This window comes from Sander vitreus, chromosome 15 (assembly GCF_031162955.1).
Source record: "Sander vitreus isolate 19-12246 chromosome 15, sanVit1, whole genome shotgun sequence".
In the NCBI taxonomy this organism is placed as follows: domain Eukaryota; kingdom Metazoa; phylum Chordata; class Actinopteri; order Perciformes; family Percidae; genus Sander; species Sander vitreus.
Genome location: NC_135869.1, coordinates 12,253,355 through 12,276,890, shown reverse-complemented (window position 1 = coordinate 12,276,890; position 23,536 = coordinate 12,253,355). Strand labels below are relative to the sequence as shown.

Sequence of the window (23,536 nt, the reverse complement as noted above, 5' to 3'; positions counted from 1 at the left end):
TATTATGTTAATATTTCATAGTCATAGTTAATATTTAATAATACTCACTGCACTGTTCAATCCCTGCACTGTTCACTTTTGCACACAGTCTACCATAGCACCTTATCATGGTCATTGCATTTCTGTGCATGATTTTTATTTTTATTTTTAATTTGTATTCTTATGTATGTGTGATATATGTGTGTATATGTGTTTGTTGTGTTAAGGTTGTCTAAGCTACTGGATCCTAAAATTTCCTTCGGGATGAATAAAATATCTATCTATCTACCTATCTATCTAACTATCTATCTATATATGATTGATTGATTCATAAATGTCATATGAAATATTATTACTTATAGCCTAGGCCTAAGTTGTGGTAAATACTACCTTTACATTTTACCTGAAGATTATAACCTTCAGGATTTGTTGCAGGACTGTTGTATAGAGACTGCATACGCTTTATAGATGACCTAATCAACGTGCCGTGTTTACCTAGCCTGAGAGATCCCTCACGTGCGTAATTCAGACATTTCCCACAGCACCTGAACTCACCGTTACTATGCCCTTTGTCCGTGACTTACATTTGACTGAAAGATACACATAACCGTTTCTGAGGTTAGAAGCGCCACCCACTAACGTTATGCAAAAGTAGAAAGCGATATTAGATGAAGGAATCCGAGTTTGTCTGCCAGGCAGCTGTTAACCGATACTGAAGTTTGTCTCCAGGAACAGGAGCGTTCTTTTGTATTTATCACTTATAGGCTACCTCTCATACAAACACTTGTTGGACATGGGGTTTCTTCTGACCAAGATGATGGCTGTGTTCGGTGACAGAGGTAAGATTACGTTTATTTCACACAGTTTCTGGTGTCAATTTTTTTTTAATATAATTTACGTTGTTTGTAAGTTGCTATTCAAACATTTTGAGTCTCGGTATAACTATTCTTAAGTGTTAGCCTGTTGTAAATAGAATAAATGAAATTTAAATAATAATTGCTTTCATGTATCACAAATATATCTAACCAATATTCCCTTTTATCACTTTACATATACTGTACATTTTCTTTAATTCTTACTGACTTACAGTAAAAGTAACACTGAACATTTGATGTACAGTATACGGGACCAGGTATTATTGCTATGCAGTGATGTAACAACTTCACTGTTATTCAGCTCAGTACATCACAGTCCTGTACCTGTCCTTTATCTTATCTGTGTACTTATAGTGTGTATTTGTCTTGTGATGTACTGAAATATGTTATGCAATTCGAGCTTAGACTGTGTTCAAATGAGACAACAACACATCTACTTTGCACTGTTATGGTAACATGTTACTTATTCTTTTCTTTTTCTTTTTTTGCTTTCCTAAAGAGCACAAAGTCATCATTGTTGGTTTGGACAATGCTGGAAAGACAACCATCCTCTATCAGTTGTAAGTAATTTGGCCACTTTCTGAGACTAAAATAGTGTCATATAACTATAAAATCTGCTTGATATCTGTATCTCCTCCCCCCCCCCCCACATACAGTCTGACGAAGGAAGCCGTCCACACATCCCCAACCATTGGCAGCAACGTTGAGGAGATCACCGTAGGTAAAACAAACTTCATGGTTTGGGATATCGGAGGACAGGAGAGCCTTCGAGCCAGCTGGTACTCATACTATGGCAACACAGAGGTACGGATTCCTTACTGTCAGCTGAACTGCATTGTGCAGCACAAGACATTGGATACCAAAACATTTCATAGAAATAAAGACTAAAGTTTTTATTTAGCTAAAGTTTCTTGGTCTTTTGTTCCCAGAAAACACCAGAAAACATTGGCAGTTTTGAAATTAGATATTCAAGAGTAAAGACAGAAACAGAAAGCATTCTGTGCTGACTGAGGTATTGCACATGATGCACTCATAATGGTTTCTTATTACCATAATCTGCTATATTGATGAAGTTACTTATCACCACTGCGCTGTGGAGATAGGTCTGGCAGTGCAAGACTACCGTTACATAATCATTTATAATAGATTACATATGTCTGTAGCAGGCATCTTGTGCCCCTGCTATCATTACACGTGATAACGTGCTCTGATAATGTGAAATATTGGTTGATTGATTGTGTTGCTAATAACTGATTCAATTATGTGTTGTGGCTCTTTCAGATTGTCATTTTGGTTGTGGACAGCACCGACCGTGAACGTCTCAATCTCACTAAAGACGAACTGCACCGAATGCTCGCACATGAGGTACACATCCAGCTGTGTTGACAGATGTGTGTTAGTTGAAGAGTCATAATCATGACGAACCAGATGTTTTACCACAGATCACTCGTTTCATTCGATCATATTACAGTAGAAGTACTCCGATCTTTTACTGAAGTAAAAGTAGCAATACAACTTCTATTACAAGTAAAAGTCCTGCATTCAAAATGTCACTTAAGTTAAAGTACAAACGTCTTAGCATCAAGTTATAGTTAAAGTACCAAAAGTAATAGTACTCATTATGCAGAATGGCACATTACAGAATAATGTATGTTACTGGACGATAATTATTGATGCATTAATGTGTTCATCACCTTAATGCCTGGTAAACCTGGTAAAGGTGGGGTCATTTTATTGACTTTATATACTGCTGGGTAGCTTGTGAATTTCCCCCTGGCGATCAATAAAATGGTATGTTATCTTAACCTATAATACATCATAATGTATTTGTTGATTTTATTTTGTATTATTAATCTCTATCCACAAAGTAACTAAAGTTATCAAATAAATGTAGTGGAGTAAAACCACAATATTTGCCTCTGAATTGTAGTGGAGTAGAATTATACATATAAGAAAATTAAAATACTCAGAAAAAGTACAAGCACCTCAAAATTGTACTTAAGTAGAGTACTTGAGTACATGTACTTGGTTACTTTCCACCACTGCAGCAGGGTTGGTTTTCATCAACAACAAAACCCTTTTGTTATTCAGTGAAACTGCCCAAGTCAGCTATTCACGTCTTTGTGTCTGATGCACTCCTGCTTTCAGAGTGACTAATTGCGCCATAGGTTACAAACCCATGAGACATCATGATGAGGAAGTTTAAGCTCGGACTCTGTGAGTCAGCGTGTTGGCATGTGTCTAAATATTCCGTTGAAGTTGCTGTTCTTTGTTTTCAAAAGTTGACACAGGGATATTTTCAGGGTTTCCAATGGAAACGTTTCAGCTCTTTAAATATAAATCGCTACTGAAAGCAGCATCGGTAACCCATCTTTGCTCTTTTTTAGGACCTACAGAATGCAGCCGTTCTTATTTTGGCTAACAAACAGGACGTGAAAGGCTCGATGACAGCGGCAGAGATCTCCCAGTGCCTCACACTCGACTCAATCTCATCACACTCATGGCATGTTCAAGCCTGCTGTGCCCTGACAGGAGAGGGGTGAGTCTTATCATACCTCACACTCACTCATTCTGTCTGCCGTTATTATTGTGTATGAGTCAACAGAATTTTTTTTTTTCTTTTTTTTTACAAACATCAAATTCTGCTTGAATAACCTTTTTCTTTTTGCTCTCTCCCAGTCTACCTGCCAGTCTGGACTGGATGAAGTCACGGGTTATTGCAAACTAGAACACACTCCAGTGGATCAAACTTCCTCAAACTGAGCCAACCTCGAAAGGCACTGCAGATTCCACATGTCAGGAATAAACAGTGGTAACTTTTGGGGCAAAATCCTGTGAACATGACATCTGTGATAGAGCCTGCCTCGCCACACACGAACAAGAGAGAAACCTGGGTAATCTTAGAGTCGGTTATTGTAAACCAGATATCAGTAAATTGTTGAATTTTGCACTGTCCAAGGACCACTCGGTCCTTGGACCGTTTTTTTTTCAGTTTCTCTCTCTCTCTTGTGGTTATGAAAAAGTACACAGTTAAGGAGTGTTTTTGTGCATTTCCTTGAGTGATCCATGCAGAGAGGTGCACCATCTTTATGTTAGACATCCTCCCTGACCAGAAATATCACATCCCACTACTACTACTTCCTTAATCTCAATTGATTCTTTCATTTCACTGGGCTTAACAAGGGACAACAGGTTACTTTATTACACAGTAAAGTAAAGTAGTAACTAAGGTAACTACTACAACTGAACACGTTAAAAATGTTAAAACATACATTTAAGGCAGATAGATCACAGATGATAACTAATAACACTAAAGCATAATCTATGTTGTGTGTTAAGTGTTGTTTTTCTCATATTCAAATTTTATTAGGTTAATCTGGTGCCCTTTCGGTTCCCTTGTGCCTTCACATATAAATAGCTTTAAACGTGACCATCATAATCTCATTTTGACAACCGATTTTGTAGCCTACCTCACTAGTTACAAAACAGCTTTCCAATTACCAAGTCAGTTTATTAGCTGACTATTATTAAGCTTCTATCATGAAATACTTTTACACAATAACAGAGAAGAACCTATAGAGAACATACTGTAGCTCTTGTGGCCTCAGAAACTGCAATGTTGGTATACAAGTCTGCACCACATGTATTAAATTATATTTTATGCCATTGAACAGCAGGACTTCTATGTTAGACCTGAACATGTTTTGTAATTTATTTTAGAAAAACAAAGCTCTTGAACTATATTTACTGTATAATTCAGCAGTTTCCTGAATAGGAAAACAAGCTAGCTGCTAAGGACTATGAGTCATATTTCAAATGTATATATTGTATTGTGTATTTTTTAAATAAACATTATTATTGCAAACATACAGTGAGTGTTTTTCTTATCCTGCAGCTGTGATATTCTTCGGTTCAATAAGTGATACACAGTGTGCCACTGAAGGGTGGATTATACCTGCAGTAAACAGTAATGACAAAAATATGTGAGCATTGTGCCAAAACTGTTATTCACAGCAGCTGGTATTGGCAGTAGAAATCATATAGGCCTACATTTAATTGATATGCTATAGATACCGTAGCATGTTGTAGTAATTCTCTGCCTGTTTGTCATACGATCGATTGATGGAGCCTAAATCCAGTAAAAAAACTCAGCAGCAATTAAAGTGGTTTTATATGGCTATGAAAACGTCTACTTCCTTCTCATGAAGGTAGATTTCAAGAAAGAAGAAACTAAAATTAGGGGGCATCCGGATTTGAACCGGGGACCTCTTGATCTGCAGTCAAATGCTCTACCACTGAGCTATACCCCCTTGTAGTCATCGGTGGAGGTATATTCGTTATTTGATAATGAGACAACTGATTTAGATAGTATTGCGTATTGACTTTCAACTGAACGCAATTACATTTTTTTCGACAGTCGCAGTATTTAAGTGGTAGGCTATTTCTCTTAATACGTCCATGGGTATTTCACATGTACAACGTTATTTTGACCACTAGGGGGAGAAATGAGCCTACATTTGTGGTTACATGTTCCGAGTTAACTAAAAGCAACAAAAAAATCCTCCAAATCAAACGTCAAATATGCATGCAAATACGTCGTTTAACAGAACGTAAACAACTATGTAACAGAAGCATATGAACAGAACATGGATGAATGAAGCGTTTTGGATCTGACGCCCTTACGGAAAGATGACGTCATTTGTCCGCGCCTTACATCCATGGTTGACACCACAGACTGTAAAGACATGAAGGCTGACGACTATAAATCGGTTTTATGATGTGACAACGCTATGATTAAGGTTTGGTTAGGCTTAGGTACAATGAGACTTAGGTTAGGTTACAAATAAGTATTTATGGGAAACATCATAATCCGAATTAACTTTATCGGCCATGTATGTTGACACATAGCCTAGGCTACTTATAATAATGCCTAGTCTAGTGAATACAGAGATATAAAAACATCTACAGTAAAGCAGCAGAGTAGCCTATCATTCGTGCTGCTCCCAAGCAGATTAATCAAGTGAACATGTTCCCTCTGGATGTTTACACTATAAGGTCTGGCCTTCTCTGGCTTTTTGGTCATTCAAACCATTCTATGTAGTGAAACTTTTCCAACTACTTTATGTATCAATGTCTGTCTAAATTCCCAGGAGAGTTTTTTTAGTTTTTTTTTAGTTTGACAGTGCAGCTGATCTAGAGTGCACAAACATGTCAGATAACATCAGACGTCAGATAATTTGTCCTGTCAAAAAACTTAAGACCTAACTTATTCTCATAGACACATTTGAGCCCCAAGATATGTTTTACCAATAAAGTAGGAATAGAAAAATATTATAAAACATTGGCACTTCATATCATATACCAATGGAATAAAGAACACGCATGTTGCTTAAACAATCATACTCTCATACTCTTTTAAGACAATACATACATTGGGATTACTATCAATCAAGCTAAATCTTCATATTAAGTTGCCCTTTTTTGCACGTAATTCATATCTCAGTGTTCAAATTGTTCCCTTACTAATCTGCTGCTTTTTATCCAGGTATTGGCTTTTATCTGGATTCACCTCATCAGTGCACTTCATGAAAAATAATTATCCTTGCACTATATGCTCATAAGTATAACATACCAGCGGTCCTAATAATACAAAATAAGGAAATATAAAGGAGATGAAAACCTCTGTGTATTGTTTGTTTAAAGTCAGCATGACCTTTCCACGTTTGCTGTGTTTATGGTCTGCATTATGGGATGGGGTACTGATTGCCTTTCCAGCTGTGAATCCAATAAACGCTCAGCTGCAATTTTCTTTGCCAAGGATTCTGTGTTTGTTCTCAGAGCAGATAGAAATGATGAAAGTGGTGGCTGAGAGAGGTGGTGGAGTCAGCCACGGTGCTTGTAAACCTAGAGTTTTGTCAGTTTTACATGCCATAAAAAAACAAGGCTTTTACATAACCACTGGAAATTAAACTGCAGCTACAAGAGACCTTTTTGTTCCATGTGGGCCACAAAAGGATGTTGTTGTTAGAGTAGAGACACAATGTTTTGAGGAGTCATAAACAGACTTGACATGGAATATATGTATATCATAACTAGCACTGATTTTAGCCCTGGCATTGTTAGCATCATGATCACCATGTCTAATTTCAAATGTCAGATTTCTCAGTCCTTGCAGCCGGTTTGGACAGAGGGAGGCGCCATTCACACTGCTGACAGTGAAACTCCAGAGAATGGATGGATTTTTAAATCCCAAACAGAGGAATACATAGTCTCATTTTATAAAATAAAGGTGCAGATGATAGACTTTCTGCTCCAAAGCCTCATCAACTGATCCCTGTCAACGGATGAACAACAGTGAGGAGGAGAGAGAGGGTGTAGTCAGAATCAGGGGTGTGTGGAGAGAGGGAGCGGGATCTGGAGGGAGGAAGAGAGTAACGGGTGGAAGAGGGATTCAGAGAAAACTTGTTTTTGCAGAAGAGGAGGGAGAAGAAGACAGGAGCTGAGACAAAGCCTTTATTTTGTTCTGGCCAACATGTGTTTCAGTTTGGTGATGCTATTCCTCTGTCTCTCCCAAACAGAGCTGGCAAGAGTTCGGCTTCAACAACAAACAGGTGAGCTGTGTGTATTCTCTCTCCATCATCATTGCTTTAATATTTTCAGTCACACAAGGTTACATGTGTAGTGTCTTGCAGCTTCTCCACTGTTTATCTTTTGCTCAATTGGCATTTCATGTTTTGAAGTATGTGCAATTAAAACTCTGCCTGCAAATGTTTTTTCTTAATTAGCTGTCCATTTGTTCTTAAGTTAAAGGAATAGTTTATATTTTAGTACATTTTTATTTATTATTTTGTATGATAAGGTTGTGTGCGTGCTACTATTTCTATTTCAACTCACTGTAAACCACAGAACTTCAGAGTCTTCTTCTGGAGCAGCAAATGGGCATGCCATGCCCTTCTTTATTTTACGCACAAAATTGAATGACCTAGTATACAATAAAATTACCCTCTTCCACAAGCATGCGACTGAGTCTAAACAACAACCCACAAACAGCCTGTCCCAGGTTTAAAATTAGACATAGGCTAGACTTTGTTTTTCTCCTTGCCTCCCTGCTAGACTCTGGCAGAAAATGTGAGGAGGCTTCTGAGCTGTTGGAGAGTGGATTTATCAGTTACCATATAGGGCACGTTTTAGGAAGTGAAGGGGCGCAGAGTGATGTGTGTTTGGGACATTCATATTCATTTATTTTTATAGCTCTGAGGAATTTGACTGGTCACTCTCTACAACTCCTCTCCTGCCTTATCCTTACATCTCATTAAATCATCCAATACTCTTCATGACTTCTTCTGTAGAGGGAAATGTGTTGCAGAGGAAACAGCATTAATATGCAGGAGGTGCTTCGATATGTGCTTACAAAATAAGGGGTCAGCTATTTGTACCTAACATTATCTTCATTTCCTTTGCCTAATTTGCTCTTATCTGCCTTGTCACTCAACAGTGTATACTGGTCAGTTTTTAAAAATGACTTTGGTCCTGAGGGAGCCATCTACACCATCTGAAGCAGACTGTAAAAACACAGAGCCCCAAGCTGAAAATGAATTGTGTACCCGTCAGTGACCTCAGTGTTTGGCCACTCGTCTCTTGTCCTGCAGAGAAGTTTGCTTAACAAATAGCCTGTAGCGGATCCAGACATGTTGGAGCTAAACTGGAAAAATGAGAAACAAAGTGAACAGGATTGTGTTGTAAGATTGGATCATAGATAAGATGTCATTGTCTGTGGATCCCAGATTGACTTTTATTTTTGACTTTTATTTTTTATAAAAGTCATTTGCAATTTGACTTGTAATAAGCAAAACATGCTTGTGTTTTAGGAAAAATAAAGTAGCAAGAACAAAATCAGTGATCTGCCAGCAGCGGAGCAACTTGCTCTTTGAATCATGTTGTAATTTGGAACAGCGTTGGAATGGGAAATGGTTTTGGTCTGAACTCAGTCTTTTTTTTCTTTTATTTATCTTTTCAGATCGTGAAAAGCAAAAAATAAAGTTTCTGGCTTTTCCATGTAGAGATTTGGTTTCAACATAACAGAAGAAGAGTGAGGCAATCGGTGCACTCATTAGCTGTTCACAAGATTTGACCAACATTGGAATGTCTTTATAATTTTATTGTGAAATGTGACTTTATTGCACCCTCTTAGGGATGTCCTAAAATAAATTAAATTTGTTATTTATTAAAGGAGGCTCCTCTCAAAGCATTAATATATGGGAAAGTGTGACTGTAGTATGTCAGCAGCTCATTTACTGGCCAACATACTAAGAGATGTACCACATTACCAGCTTCCCAGCTATTTAATAATGAAGTTGGTGGAGTTTAGTTAAATATGCAGATTTCTTTTCTATAATATAAAGCACTCTTTAAATCTCCAGGGCCAAAGTGGCTTGGCTATCTGGATGAAATTCATTCACTGGAACTGAACTAAAATGTTGCCCATCTGCAATATAACCACACGTCTCTGCTCAGGAAGGGTGTGTTCTCTGAGGCCGCTCTGAGTTGACCACTAACAGAAAAAGGCCACTAAATGTGGTTTGGTAGCTTGGTTTGGTCAGTTTTCTGTTCAGAACATCTGCCCTTTCATTGCCTAAATTTTTCAGAAAGTGGTTCCTGTTTTACATCGCTGGGCTTTTTACATATACTTGTCATCCTTTGCTTCAGTGCTGCTCTCATTGCCTCAAATTCCTTTGAAACTTTTACACCCTGAAACAAACATATTTAATTGTGCAACCCTCATCTGTGTTCTTGTCCAGGGGCAGCTTTAACCAATGACAGTTTTCTTACTTTCTGACCCACTGACCCATCTGGTACAGTGAGGCATGGGTTAGCTGTTTTGCACACCACCCTGCTCTTTTCCTAAAAGAAGAGCAAACAAAACCAGGTCCATCTTGATTCACCACTTAGGTATTCTGTTGCAATCCTCTTTCATTGGATATTTTTGAGGGGGGGGGAAGATTTTTGAAAAGATAGGACAAGTATTACAAATCAATGCTAAATCTACACAAACTGTGCAGCCGTAAATGTAATTAGATTAAAAAAAAAATGAAAACCTCAAACGTCTAAATATCAAATCACAATTTAAATCAGTCATAAGTAATCTTACTTTAATTCTAAACATTCTACAAATAGATAAATATGGGGGGCATATACTTCTATTTTTCATGTAATCGCAAGCCCAGTTATTATTGACTTTAGGGAATATCAATATATTTCAGAGGCATCCAAAAGATCCAAAATGTCCAATTCTTACAATAAAGTGTAAATATCAGTGTTGTTCATGTTTATGAGTATTTATACTGTGAAATCAATTGATCAATTTGAATATTACCCAGAAAATCTGAATGGTAAGAGTTTTCACAATGTACTATTTTCCATGAATTGTTATAAGATACCCAGCAGTATAGGAGCAGAGCTCAAACTATTGGAAATAGATCAGAGGAGAGTGAGTTTTTGTCAGCTTCTCCTGGACGGCATAGACAATATGACTTCCATTTCATTGTTTTGGTTATCTGCCGATGATTTCAATACTACTGGCTGTGAGACCAATGACCTGACTAGATATTAGAAGCCACAGCTTCATATTTCGCATCTGCAACCCCTCCTAGCTTTTATAAATCCAAACATGTTTAGCCTATCTGCTGCACTGCAGACCTCAACAACTGTGTGCGCACCATTTCTTCTCTGTTCTCATAGATGCCATAACAGGGCGGATCCAGCGCTCAACAATCACACATCTAGGCTTAATATATGAGCTGTCACGAATGCATTGACGCACCACTTAACTGAATCAAAGGGTGGAAAGAAACACTAATGAACAAATACAATAAGCTTCCTATGATGTCAAGACATTTGGGCTGTAACTTTAGCAACCTGTTAAAGCATTGTAGTTTTGACGGCTGTGGAAGACATCAGTGTTATAATTGTGTGAATGCAGAGTGATGTCAAAAGCATCACCAGCCAATGTCCCACACAGTCTGAACTCTGGGGGTTTGGCACAGGACATAGCTGAGGGACCAACTGGCCTTTGTTCTCCTCCCACAATCAGGACAGAAATGCAGGCATTAAACCAACGTCAACTAATATTTTATGGCATGAGAGGAGCTGCACTGGGTGCTGGCACCCATAAGGAGTTGTTTTAAGCTAAATACCTCAAATTTGATGTTCTTTTATGTGTTTTCTTGCAGATTTTCCAGTTTTTTGTGAAGACAAATGACCTGAATTGAGCGGAGGCTCCCTGCTTTAACTGCTTTCTGTTTAACAAACAAGAAGGATTAAGTTCTAGTCTGTTAATGTTCTCATTTGCATAGGCTAGTAAAAGTGGGAGAGGGAGTGGGAGGTATGTCTGCACCCGTGGGAGTTCGCTGTTGTCTTTTCAGGCTTAGAAAACATGTATAAAGTGGCTGAATTCAAAGCAGCTGGCTTAATCATGGGACAGGTCAGTCTGTGGTGTCTTTTCATGTCCATTTTGACAACACCACAGACGACACCTTGTAGTATAATGTGGGTTTGATTGGAGGTGGAGTTCAGTTTTATCATAATGCTATCTTTTTCACACACCTGTGAGTTACAGCGGCCGCATCCCTCAGTAAGTTATTACAAACTCTTTGAGTTTGCAGAATGTGCACTCACACACTTTTAATTACTTTACCCCCAGTTCATCTTTACTCAGTCTGGGATGATTTATTATTTTACATCAAGCATTAAACAAACAAAAATCTGCTTGATCATTTTCAAATCAAATCTTGAAATCAAGACCCACGAAATGAATGCATTGCATGGGAGTTTTTAAGATGTCATTAGAATTGATTTGAATCTGGTGTGTTCGACGAGAGCACACACTTTTATACAGGTGGCTTTAGCTCAGTGGAGGAACATGGCACAAATCGTGTAAAAGTATGTTTTTCCATGGTTAATGCTTCTCAAACTTCCTCTTTCAAGTGCAGGTGTCAGATTAAAAGTGGGTTAACGTTACAGTAAATAAAGTTAGAGCTAGCGGCCTCCAACTCAAACTGCTTCAACTGCGTGTATGGCTGTAGTCCACGTTGTACTGCAGCAGAACGACAAACACGTTTAGTCCTGACAACTTTTAAAATACTATATTTCATCAACGTGTTTACATTTCAACGGTTACTTTGGGGACTGCTGAGGGGGGGCGGGTCAGTACCAGTGCTGCTAATGTTAACTAACGTTAGCTGTTGATTTAAGCTAGCCGTAGCATGATTTGGGGAGCAAGCAAACTTCGTGCACAACAGTGAAGATTGAGGGTTCACAGGTGTTTGAGCATAGGCTTCCTAACCGGACCACTTTAAGATCTGGTAGAGTCACCCTGCTCAGTTTTAATCTGCTCAGTTATCAACAAGTCCCGAAATGAAAACACCGGAGCAGTAGAGACGAACTCTTCGCGGCAGCCAAGCTGACCACGGCAGGACATTCACGGTGTTTCGGACGGGAAACCGAACACGACGGAGTGTTTATCTTGGCTTTTTTGTTCGTAAAAGTTGCCAGCGCCGCTTCAAATACCTCCTGTCGTTCACTGAAAGCCAGAAACAAAAAAACAGCAAACGTTAAGGACAGGAGGTCGCACTGATTTAGGGTTAGATGAGACACTCCGCGAAAGGAGAGCGCAGTCTCGGGGTATTTATAGGCTGCTGTGTGACGTCACTTCCGTGTACCGTATTGTACCTAAAAACCCGCGAATCACCGTAATATTCCAGATTATAGATAGATAGATACAGTCAGGTCCATAAATATTGGGACATCGACACAATTCTAATCTTTTTGGCTCTATACACCACCACAATGGAGTTGAAATGAAACGAACAAGATGTGCTTTAACTGCAGACTTTCAGCTTTAATTTGAGGGTATTTACATCCAAATCAGGTGAACGGTGTAGGAAGTACAACAGTTTGTATATGTGCCTCCCACTTTTTAAGGGACCAAAAGTAATGGGACAACTGGCTGCTCAGCTGTTCCATGGCCAGGTGTGTGTTATTCCCTCATTATTCCATTTACAAGGAGCAGATAAAAGGTCCAGAGTTCATTTCAAGTGTGCTATTTACATTTGGAATCTGTTGCTGTCAACTCTCAATATGAGATCCAAAGAGCTGTCACTATCAGTGAAGCAAGCCATCATTAGGCTGAAAAATCTAAACAAACCCATTAGAGAGATAGCAAAAACATTAGGTGTGGCCAAATCAACTGTTTGGAACATTCTTAAAAAGAAAGAACGCACCGTGAGCTCAGCAACACCAAAAGACCCGGAAGACCACGGAAAACAACTGTGGTGGATGACCGAAGAATACTTTCCCTGGTGAAGAAAAACACCCTTCACAACAGTTGGCCAGATCAAGAACACTCTCCAGGAGGTAGGTGTATGTGTGTCAAAGTCAACAATCAAGAGAAGACTTCACCAGAGTGAATACAGAGGGTTCACTACAAGATGTAAACCATTGGTGAGCTCTCAACAAACAGGAAGGCCAGATTAGAGTTTGCCAAACAACATCTAAAAAAAGCCTTCACATTTCTGGAACAACATCCTATGGACAGATGAGACAAAGATCAACTTGTACCAGAGTGATGGGAAGAGAAGAGTATGGAGAAGGAAAGGAACTGCTCATGATCCAAAGCATACCACCTCATCAGTGAAGTATGGTGGTGGTAGTGTCATGGCGTGGGCATGTATGGCTGCCAATGGAACTGGTTCTCTTGTATTTATTGATGATGTGACTGCTGACAAAAGCAGCAGGATGAATTCTGAAGTGTTTCAGGCAATATTATCTGCTCATATTCAGCCAAATGCTTCAGAACTCATTGGACGGCGCTCACAGTGCAGATGGACAATGACCCGAAGCATACTGCGAAAGCAACCAAAGAGTCTTTTAAGGGAAAGAAGTGGAATGTTATGCAATGGCCAAGTCAATCACCTGACATGAATCTGATTGAGCATGCATTTCACTTGCTGAAGACAAAACTGAAGGGAAAATGCCCCAAGAACAAGCAGGAACTGAAGACAGTTGCAGTAGAGGCCTGGCAGAGCATCACCAGGGATGAAACCCAGCGTCTGGTGATGTCTATGCGTTCCAGACTTCAGGCTGTAATTGAATGCAAAGGATTTGCAACCAAGTATTAAAAAGTGAAAGTTTGATTTATGATTGTTAATCTGTCCCATTACTTTTGGTCCCTTAAAAAGTGGGAGGCACATATACAAACTGTTGTAATTCCTACACCGTTCACCTGATTTGGATGTAAATACCCTCAAATTAAAGCTGAAAGTCTGCAGTTAAAGCACATCTTGTTCGTTTCATTTCAACTCCATTGTGGTGGTGTATAGAGCCAAAAAGATTGAAATTGTGTCGATGTCCCAATATTTATGGACCTGACTGTAGATAGATAGATAGATAGATAGATACTATTATTACTTGAATAATGATCTGGCATGCTTCTGTCACTTAGCTCTATTTTCTAAACATCCTTAGCTGAATAAAGATGTTTTATGTGGAAAAATTCACCCTCTAAATGCAGCAGTGGATTACTCAAAGTACTGTTACCTACTTGAGTACAATTTTGAGGTACTTTGCTTGAGCATTTCCATATTATGCTTCTTTATACTTCTACTCTATTGTTTTTCTACATTTATTTGATACCATTAGTTAGGCTACTAGTTATTTTGCACAGATTATTAATACAAAATATAAATCAGCTAATAAATTATGATGTATCATAATGGATTAAACAATATACAAAGTACGCCTAGTAGTAGAACCATCTTTACCAGCTGCAACATAGTGATATTTACACATGAACGCCATTGATATATATTATTCTTAAATGCGCAATTTGGCATAATGAGGGATTTTATTTTTGGTACTTTAAGGGTATTTTGATGCCAATACTTTTGTACTTTTACTTAAGTAAGACTTTGAATGCAGGACCTTTACTGTGGTATTGATATTTTACTCAAGTAAAAGATCTGAGTACTTCTTCCAGCACTGTCTAAATGTATTATATGATCCTACCTTAGCACCTGGAAATAGATAATAAACAAGCTGCCAGCAATTTGGGAGTCAAATGTTTTAAGTGAGGTCTGAATATTGTTCAATAACATTTAAAATGTCTCCAAAATAAGGTCACCTTAATTTAGTCATGCCTTGAATGCCTTGTTAACCTTTAAAACAATAAATAGTCCTTACCCTGTATATGTTATACATTTGTCTCTCATTATGAAGTCTTGAATGTTTTTTATGAGTACACATACACTTTTTATCAACTGGCTTGTGGAAATCGAGGAAGTATGGAAATCTTTCAACACAAACAAAACATTTTTACATAACGTTCAAGCAAACATTGTATTTGTAACACAGAGTGGAGCAGAGTTGTTTTGTGAAAGCCAAATCTATTTTTGAATTTAGCTGGAATTGCAGTCTTCTTAGAATGTATTTTTTGACCATATATAGCCTACTCACACTTACTGGCTATTTACATGTCGAAGCCAGAATGGAATTCAATCTGAAAGTGTACATATGCATGTATGGTGTATTCACTGGAAGATATTTATTATTACCATTTATTTATTAATTTATGAGACTATCACTAAGATACTAACCCCATTTGTTGTCATAGGGGGTATAGTTCAGTGGCAGAGGATTTGACTGCATAGCAAGAGGTCCCCAGTTAATTTCTGGGTGCCCCCTACATGTAGCATGTATCATATCAGTGCATCTACATTTATATATTAATACTTTGAAGTGATATATATATAAAAAGACAACAATGCAAGTTTATTTAAAAAACAGCAAGTCTATAACAACATATGCTTATAGTTCATCATAAAACAAGGAAAATATTTAATAACTAAGCATTTAATAAATTAGCCTATGTATATCCAGCTGATTAAACTGATGATCAGTTACTTAGTTTAACATTTCTGCAGACTATAAAGCAAAAAAATCCTCAAAGCTTTCTAAGCCTATAAATTGCCTCTGCTATGTCAACGGCCAACATAAATGACTCTTAGAAGCTTAGTCAACACAGTTAGGCTCCAAATGTACAGCTGTACCAGTGATCAAGGTTATGCAAGGACCAAGATGTCCATAAGTCCACATCCAAGTATTCGTGTACCAGCAGACATGCATTTTCCACAGTGAAAACCACAGTGTGGTTGTACAATAGAGTCATACTATTCAGTGACCCTCCGCCCACTTTCATGGCATCGACTCACCTGACTTCATTCATTCCCAATCATGGTCCAAACTCACCTGACTTTACTCACTACTAATCACGGCCTACTCTATAAGTCCCACGCATTTCCTTTGTCCTGGCTGGCCTGAGGCAGCAACATGAGGGCCCTCTGTCCTCACGAGTCAGAGGAGAAATCCTATGGTTGTGCGTGAAAAAACCCGTCAAGTCTTATCATCTACCTTTGCCCTGAATGTGTGCCGAGTAAATAAATGGCTTAAACAGAAACACTTGTTGTCCTTCATACATTAAAAACCAATCCAAATATAGATTATACAGTGGTGCTAAAATAATCTCCTAACATCAACTAGGAATATGTGACTTTCAATATGTTACTTGAAGAAACACAAGCCATCAATTAAAACACCCAGAACTGTTAAACAAAGCCTACCTACCGCAGTCTGCTTACTAAATATGGTTTATATTGTTTGTAGGATTTGAAAGTTCCTTCAGAGCATCACCAAATGTTTTTTTTTTATTGTTTCTATCTTCATTCAACAATGGCTTTAACTGACAAGGCCAGGACTGACAATATCAAAAGCAAATTCTAATTGCTCATTTGGTGTGTGTGTGTGTGTGTGTGTGTGTGTGTGTGTGAGTGGCTGATTACTGAACCACAACTGTAAACATCATTCATCGAGACAGTGGTTCTCTTCTTTTCAGTGGATTCAGGATTTCCGTTGGCATAAAAGAAAGATGCAAGTGCTTATATCATGACATCCTACAATGACCAGCACAACATACTAACACATCATTAATTGAGACAGTGGTTCTCTTTTTTTCAGTGGAATCGGAATTTCCGTTGGCATAAAAGAAAGATGCAAGTGCTTATATCATGACATCCCCTAATGACCAGCACAACATACTAACCTGATATTCATTATTTTGGACAGACATTTGGTACAGTGTGATCTCACAGCAGCATGAAGACTCAATTGGAGGCGACAGTCATCCTCGCAGAGCCCAGGGGTCATCTTCAGGCCCCGCTAGGATCAGCAGGGCGGTCCCGGGTGGAGGTCTAACCATCAACACCCTGCCAGACAACATGACACGTGTAGTGGTGAGAGCTGACCCACAGTGTTTCTTATGACTGTAATGGTTTGTGGCATTTATTTGGCTTTTGGCTTTTGGCTTTTGACGTGTTCTATTTGTTTTAGTTGGAATTAAACACTGTCCTCTTGTGGAAATTGAGTTTCCTTGTTTCCACTCACTTTGAGAAGTATGACAGCATATGATTTAACCATGTACAGAGTGAACTTTTGATTCCTGTAGGACACCCTCCCTAAACACTGTCACACCATTACCAGTTCTGATCCTCTGTGTTTTTCTTGTGTGGAAGGAGGATTCTGGGAAGTATTACACATGGCGTAGCTTTGGCCCAGAAGACCAGCGCACACGAGAACTATGGGTAGACATGAGTGACGTCCGACATGGCCAAGTTAGAGTTCATGGCATTCTGTCAAATTCATACAAACAGGCTGTGGTGAGTCTCACACATAAAAAAATACATTCCCTTTCTTACTTCTTTTGTAGGTTATTAGTAAAAACAAAAAAAGTAAAAACACAGTTGGAATTCATATTGTAATTTACCAGGCCACCAATAAGAAATGGGTGAAATTTGTAGAGGGTGTAGCTCAGTGGTGGAACATTTGACTACAGATCAAATCTAGGTGGGATTAGTTGACATTTCATCCATATGGTCATTTACAACACGATAAATATGCAGTGTTGGGCCCTGTTGTTAGGGGGTATATCTCAGTGGCAGAGCATTTGACTGCAGATCAAGAGGTCCCCTCTTCAACTCTGGGTGTCCCCTATATTATAAAAATATGCTGCATGCACATTGCATTACTATTAAATTGTGAAAGGTTTAAATGAAGTTGGAATCCTCTCTGCTCATGCACACCAGTTCAAAAATGCTTCTTTAATGGCAAAATTTATCTTTCTTATGTCCAAGACATTTATATATTTTATTTATTCAAATGGTTAATTACTAGGCTATCAAAAAAAGCTGGTCCCTTATAGTGGGTATAGCTCAGTAGTAAAGTATTTGATTGCAGATCAAGTTGCAGGTCCCCAGTTGAATTCTGGGTACCCCCTATATAAATCTGTGTTGTTTCTGTGACAAAGATTATTCTTTGTTTACTAGTCAAATAGCCAATCCGGATTTTTTTTCCTAAGTGGATGTACTCACTTATGTTAACTTGTGTTAAAAGGTTATTTTAAACCTTTATCCATATAGTCATTTATGAGACTATTAATGAGCAACTCTTGTCAATGGGGGGTGTAGCTCAAGTGGTCCACCGTTCAACTCTGGGTGCCCCCTACATATTGCACAGCTGCATTTAAAGACTTTGAAATGATAACCCTGTTGTATTAACTTTCTATGCAAATACACACTAGTAGAGTGCAATAAACTGCAATGCAGCAGCAATTACAAGTTCACATTTACTGACTCTCCAAATTTGTTTCTACATGTTTTATGTGAATAAGAACAAACCAGGAGATAATTTGATGTAAAAGTGCAAAAAACATCCAACTCATCTCTTCTATGTCTTTGGTAAAAATGAAGTGCAAAAGTTGAACACTGTAGAAAATACAAGTACACAAACAACATTTGTCAAAGAGAAAATCCTGAAAATTTCAGCATGTAGTTCAGTCTGAAACATATGGTAACACTGCTAGGGAAGCTAAGGGACTGGGAAATGCCAAGAACTACAGGCCTGCCAGAGCCTGTCAACACCGCTCCAGTTTTGACCTCTATTGTCCAACACCTGGCACCTGGGTAATACATACATCTCACTTTAATATGGAAAGATGTGGTGGATCAGGTACAGGAAAGTGGAAAGAAAGTACTTTGGCTTTATAGAAACATTCAATCCAGGTTACATAGTTGGAGAAGCAACAGTTCTTACATCAGATTATACATTGTTGAATGAATGTTTTTAGTATAATATTATACAGCTAAAGCTAGTTGAGGGTTATCATTTTTATCAATGGTTACAGCAAGGACCGTTTTCCAATTTGCTCTTTTGATCTTGAGACTGATAATGTGGATTTTAAAAGTGAATCATGGTGTTTTGGATCTCAGTTATTTAGCAGAATATCTGTTTTGAGAAGTACACACCCGGTTACCTCAATGACCTGCTCCTATACAGCCAAGTTGTGTCTATGTTTTAACTAGATCATTGCAATATAGTTACATCAGACTGCATGCTGAGGGAAATGTTAATCCTGGATTGGCTGCTTGGGAGTCCGAGACAGAGCCTGCTAGTGTACACAAGTGCCTGTCCCTGTATAAACAATATATTATGATAAAAATATGCCATATAGGCATGGGGGTATAGCTCAGTGGTAGAGCATTTGACTGCAGATCAAGAGGTCCCCGGTTCAAATCCGAGTGCCCCCTCATTTTCAGAAAAAACTGGACATTCATGTAGTCTGAATGATATTGAATACGGTTATAATTCTGAAGATTTCAGTCCAGATTCATTTGGCAATAGTGGTTGTAAGTGGTGAGGAATTGCTCTGAAATGGCTGTAGGATAGTTAACTGTCAAGTTAATATCATTTACATAGTACACACACTAACACTGGATTACTTGCAGCATCAATTCCTGTAAATCCCTTGTCTGTGGACTATAACTTTAAAGTCTGAACATACAGGAGGTGGAGTAACTAAATGAGTAAGAGTGGTGTTTTATAAGAAAATGACCGTTCAAAAACAGCTTTTACCAGACAAGTAAGCCTTTTCAGGAGGCTTAGTACCGTAGAATAGCAACTCAAAACATAACCTCAATTTCTGTTTCTTTCTCTGTCTGACTATCTCTACTCTGCAGAGAGTTGCCCTTTCGTTTGACTTTCCTTTTTATGGACATTACTTGAGGCAGATTACCATAGCAACTGGAGGTACTTTTTGATTTTATAACATATGTTCAAGTGACCTTTCCTGCTTTATGTTTAGAGCAGATAAGTGCTTTTGGAAATCATACTACTTAATGCCTTATGTATATTTCCATCTGGCCATTTTCAGGGTTCATCTTCACAGGGGACATTACTCACCGTATGCTGACCACAACACAGTACATCGCCCCCCTAATGGCTAATTTTGACCCCAGCTACTCCAAAGAATCTACTGTGCAATACCTGGATAATGGTAAGATGGCACCTGATATTTGAACACGATTGTCTGATCACTTGTCAGACTCCTGTTTGACATTTACTGTCTTCAGGTGAGGTGTTTGTGGTCCAGTGGGAGCGGGTCAGACTCCCAGGAAAAGAGTCAGGAGGCGCCTTCACGTTTCAGGTTGCCCTTTACAAAACAGGAACCATCACGTTCAGCTACCGAGATGTGAGACACACCTCTGCTCTGTGCTTTAATTTAGTTATCTTCCTTATTGCTGCATGCATAAGTGATTCCTCTTTTTGTCGGTTTATCAGATACCTCTGTCATTAGATGTGATGGGTTCAGCTGAGCATCCAGTAAAGGTCGGTGTGTCTGATGCCTTCATGGTCATGCCACCTTCTCCTCAATCACAAGGTCAGCAATAATGTTTATGTCTGTCTGCCACCAAAAGACATAATCAGTCTTCAGAGAGTCTTGTGAAACCCTTCAGGTATTTAACCCTGTGATATCTCTAACAAAGATGCCCAACAGCGGACGATTTATGAGTACCATCGGGTTGAGATAGACACTACAAAGGTCACCAGCTACTCTGCTGTTGAGTTCACTCCACTGCCTAGTAAGTGATCCATATCTATCATCAATAAAGGATTAGTTTCACTACTCAATATGTTAGAATGCATCAACACTCAAACCCTAAAACTTCAGTTTTCTTGATTGTCTCTTTCTCTCTGTTCAGCCTGCCTGCAGCATGACAGCTGTGAGCTCTGCCTGTCATCCAACCAAACCTCTGGTTGTAGCTGGTGCAATGTACTCCAGAGGTGAGTGGGACATTAACGTCGCCCAAATGTTCTTATTGCAGTTTTTAAAGGTGAATAGAGTAAAAAAAAAAAAAGTAACCAATAGACACCACCATGAAGCTTCACCAGTTGATTACGAACATTAAGGCAATTTTTTTTCATATTACAAGTTTTTTGAAATGTTGTGTTTGAATATGCAAATGAGGTAGTATCTAATCAAATATGTACTAATTTGTATACTTTCCCAGAACACAGATCTGAATATAAATAAAGCCAGGCTCAAAATTCTTGTTTCATTTTGTTGGAATAAAATGTTATATAAATATGGCTCTGAATTATATATGAACAAGCCATCTGTAAAAATCTTCAGAATATACATAAGAATAAAACTGGAAAGTTTGGAGTTTGTAAGTGTTACTGAAGTGGAGATTTCTGGACCTGTGAGAACAAACTCATTTGGAGAAAATGGCCTTTGAAGATATGTATTGTAAAACTCCATGCATTCTTATTGGAAGCCACTATTTACAGACACAATATTTAATCAAATCCTAAGCATCCTTATATCTTACCTTTAGGAGAAATATACAGCCACAAATTGATTGAGTATTGTAAAATAAACCCAGATATGTATTTTGGTTGTTTTCTTTCCACTAGTCTGAAAAAAGACAAAATAGCCCAAAATCTCAAAATTGACCAGTGCATGAAAAAATACTGCTTTCAGTGTCTGGCCTTTTAACCTTATACGATATTGTGTGTATTAGGTGTTCAGATGGCATGGATAGACACAGACAAGAATGGTTGGACTACGCCTGTTCAGAAGAGGTATTGCTGGACATCAAGAATGAATATCTGCTTATTTCCCATTTTTCAGACTCATGCATGTATTATATTGTATTATTGTATATGGCAGAGCAAAAATGCAACCTGTGAGGATTACTCCAGGGTCGACAGCTCCACTGGTTCTGCTATCACACCAGAGATCAAGGAAGTGACCTCATTGACTCCTCGACAACAAGGCTGTGAAAGTGACGGTGAGGCTGAGCTATTTTTTGTGTCAGTACAATATACATTGCAGTATAAGGTATGCAGTATTTCACCACATGTTGTTGCTCACTCAATAAAAATAGATTTAGCCATGAAATAGGTATGGAAATGACTGCTTTCCGTCTTCTTTCAGATAAGACCAAACATCATATATTTAAGACTGGCAATGGTGAGTTCATAATTGTAAGAGCCATTATAGTTAAGCTTTATGAAGGGATATAATTATGGGACTTCATCTTTAATACAGATGTGAGGACAGATTCTTCAACCAAGAGTGATGGGTTGGCTAACACTGGAGTAATAGCTGGAATAGCAGCTGCGCTGGTGTTACTTTTGGCTCTGATACTGGTAGCTCTTTACATCAACTACCATCCTACTGCTGCATCACCACTTTACCTCATCCAGGTGAGCACTGAATGGGTCCTACACCTGCCCTGACAAGAGCCAGGTGTGCTTTAATTACACACATCCACATCAAACATCACATCAAATGTAATTTTCTGTGCTTGTTAGCGACGCAACAACTACTGGCCGTCCTTGAAGTTTCAGAAGCAACAACCTGGTTACACAGAAGTGGAAGGAGAAGGTCATGAAAAAGACAGCATTGTTGAAGATGGGCCATGTTGAAGTGATGGTTGGAAATGTGGATAAATATTTGCATTGAACTGATTTCTACAAATGTTCAAAATATATACATTTGTCCGAAGCCATTTCAACTTTTACATTCAGTTCATGACTCCATTGTAAAAAGGTGCAATTGTTGCAACAGTTTGTGTAGATTATAGCTGAATGTTATATGATATTGAAATATTTCATTAGAAATGTATATCTCTGTCTCCCTTTTAAAAAAAACTGTAGGCCTATATAATGTGACTGCAAATGCATGCCACAAGGTTGACAAATCTTAAATAAAATACATAAACTATGCTGTTTTAAATCAGACAAATAAATATCTGGGCATGCTTCAGTTTCAGTTCCTGTTTCTTTTGATGGTGAAGCTGATTATTTTAAGCTCCACTTTTTGTTTTACAAGAACATACTGCACAGTTCATGATAAGTACTTCAGCTTGCAAGGCTTTTTTGTTGTTATGTCAGATTCAGCAGTACTTAATGCTGTACATAATACGGGTGAAAATCCCCAAAAGAAAATGTTATATAGGCTATATATATGGGGATACAGTACAGAGACAGTACAGCTCTTTGGTCAGCAGGCGTCATTCTAACCCATCATATGGACGTCAAGTAGGACATGATGCAGTAACGTGGCAGATGTGTAAAAATTTGATTTGAGAACACTGGATTGGTAAAGCCCCCAAAACCTGCATCAATAAAGATGATCGCATGAGTTTGCTATGCGTGAACAGATGGGACGAGGACAGACATGTTGCATGCACAAGGGTCGACCTGGATTTCTTTACAGTTACACAAAACTGGGA

General features: G+C 38.4%; 2 protein-coding genes and 2 non-coding genes across 4 annotated transcripts; 3 read left to right on the top strand and 1 right to left on the bottom strand.

Annotated features, from left to right (window-relative positions):
• Positions 1-573: 573 nt before the first annotated feature.
• arl5c (ADP-ribosylation factor-like 5C) lies at positions 574-4,723 on the top strand. Its single transcript, XM_078270064.1, has 6 exons — positions 574-818; positions 1,354-1,414; positions 1,511-1,658; positions 2,136-2,219; positions 3,242-3,393; positions 3,534-4,723. The coding sequence occupies exons 1-6, from the start codon at positions 773-775 to the stop codon at positions 3,580-3,582; spliced, it is 540 nt and encodes a 179-aa protein (XP_078126190.1). The 5' UTR covers positions 574-772; the 3' UTR covers positions 3,583-4,723.
• Positions 4,724-5,092: 369 nt separating this feature from the next.
• Positions 5,093-5,164, bottom strand: trnac-gca (transfer RNA cysteine (anticodon GCA)). Its single transcript has one exon. It is a non-coding gene; the product is annotated as a tRNA-Cys (tRNA).
• Positions 5,165-7,350: 2,186 nt separating this feature from the next.
• LOC144530313 (plexin domain-containing protein 1-like) lies at positions 7,351-23,017 on the top strand. Its single transcript, XM_078269825.1, has 14 exons — positions 7,351-7,465; positions 17,028-17,194; positions 17,474-17,617; positions 19,973-20,042; positions 20,167-20,289; positions 20,366-20,484; positions 20,574-20,673; positions 20,780-20,875; positions 20,996-21,077; positions 21,818-21,878; positions 21,967-22,087; positions 22,234-22,269; positions 22,348-22,505; positions 22,614-23,017. The coding sequence occupies exons 1-14, from the start codon at positions 7,387-7,389 to the stop codon at positions 22,725-22,727; spliced, it is 1,470 nt and encodes a 489-aa protein (XP_078125951.1). The 5' UTR covers positions 7,351-7,386; the 3' UTR covers positions 22,728-23,017.
• On the top strand, positions 19,472-19,543 carry trnac-gca (transfer RNA cysteine (anticodon GCA)). Its single transcript has one exon. It is a non-coding gene; the product is annotated as a tRNA-Cys (tRNA).
• Positions 23,018-23,536: the final 519 nt, after the last annotated feature.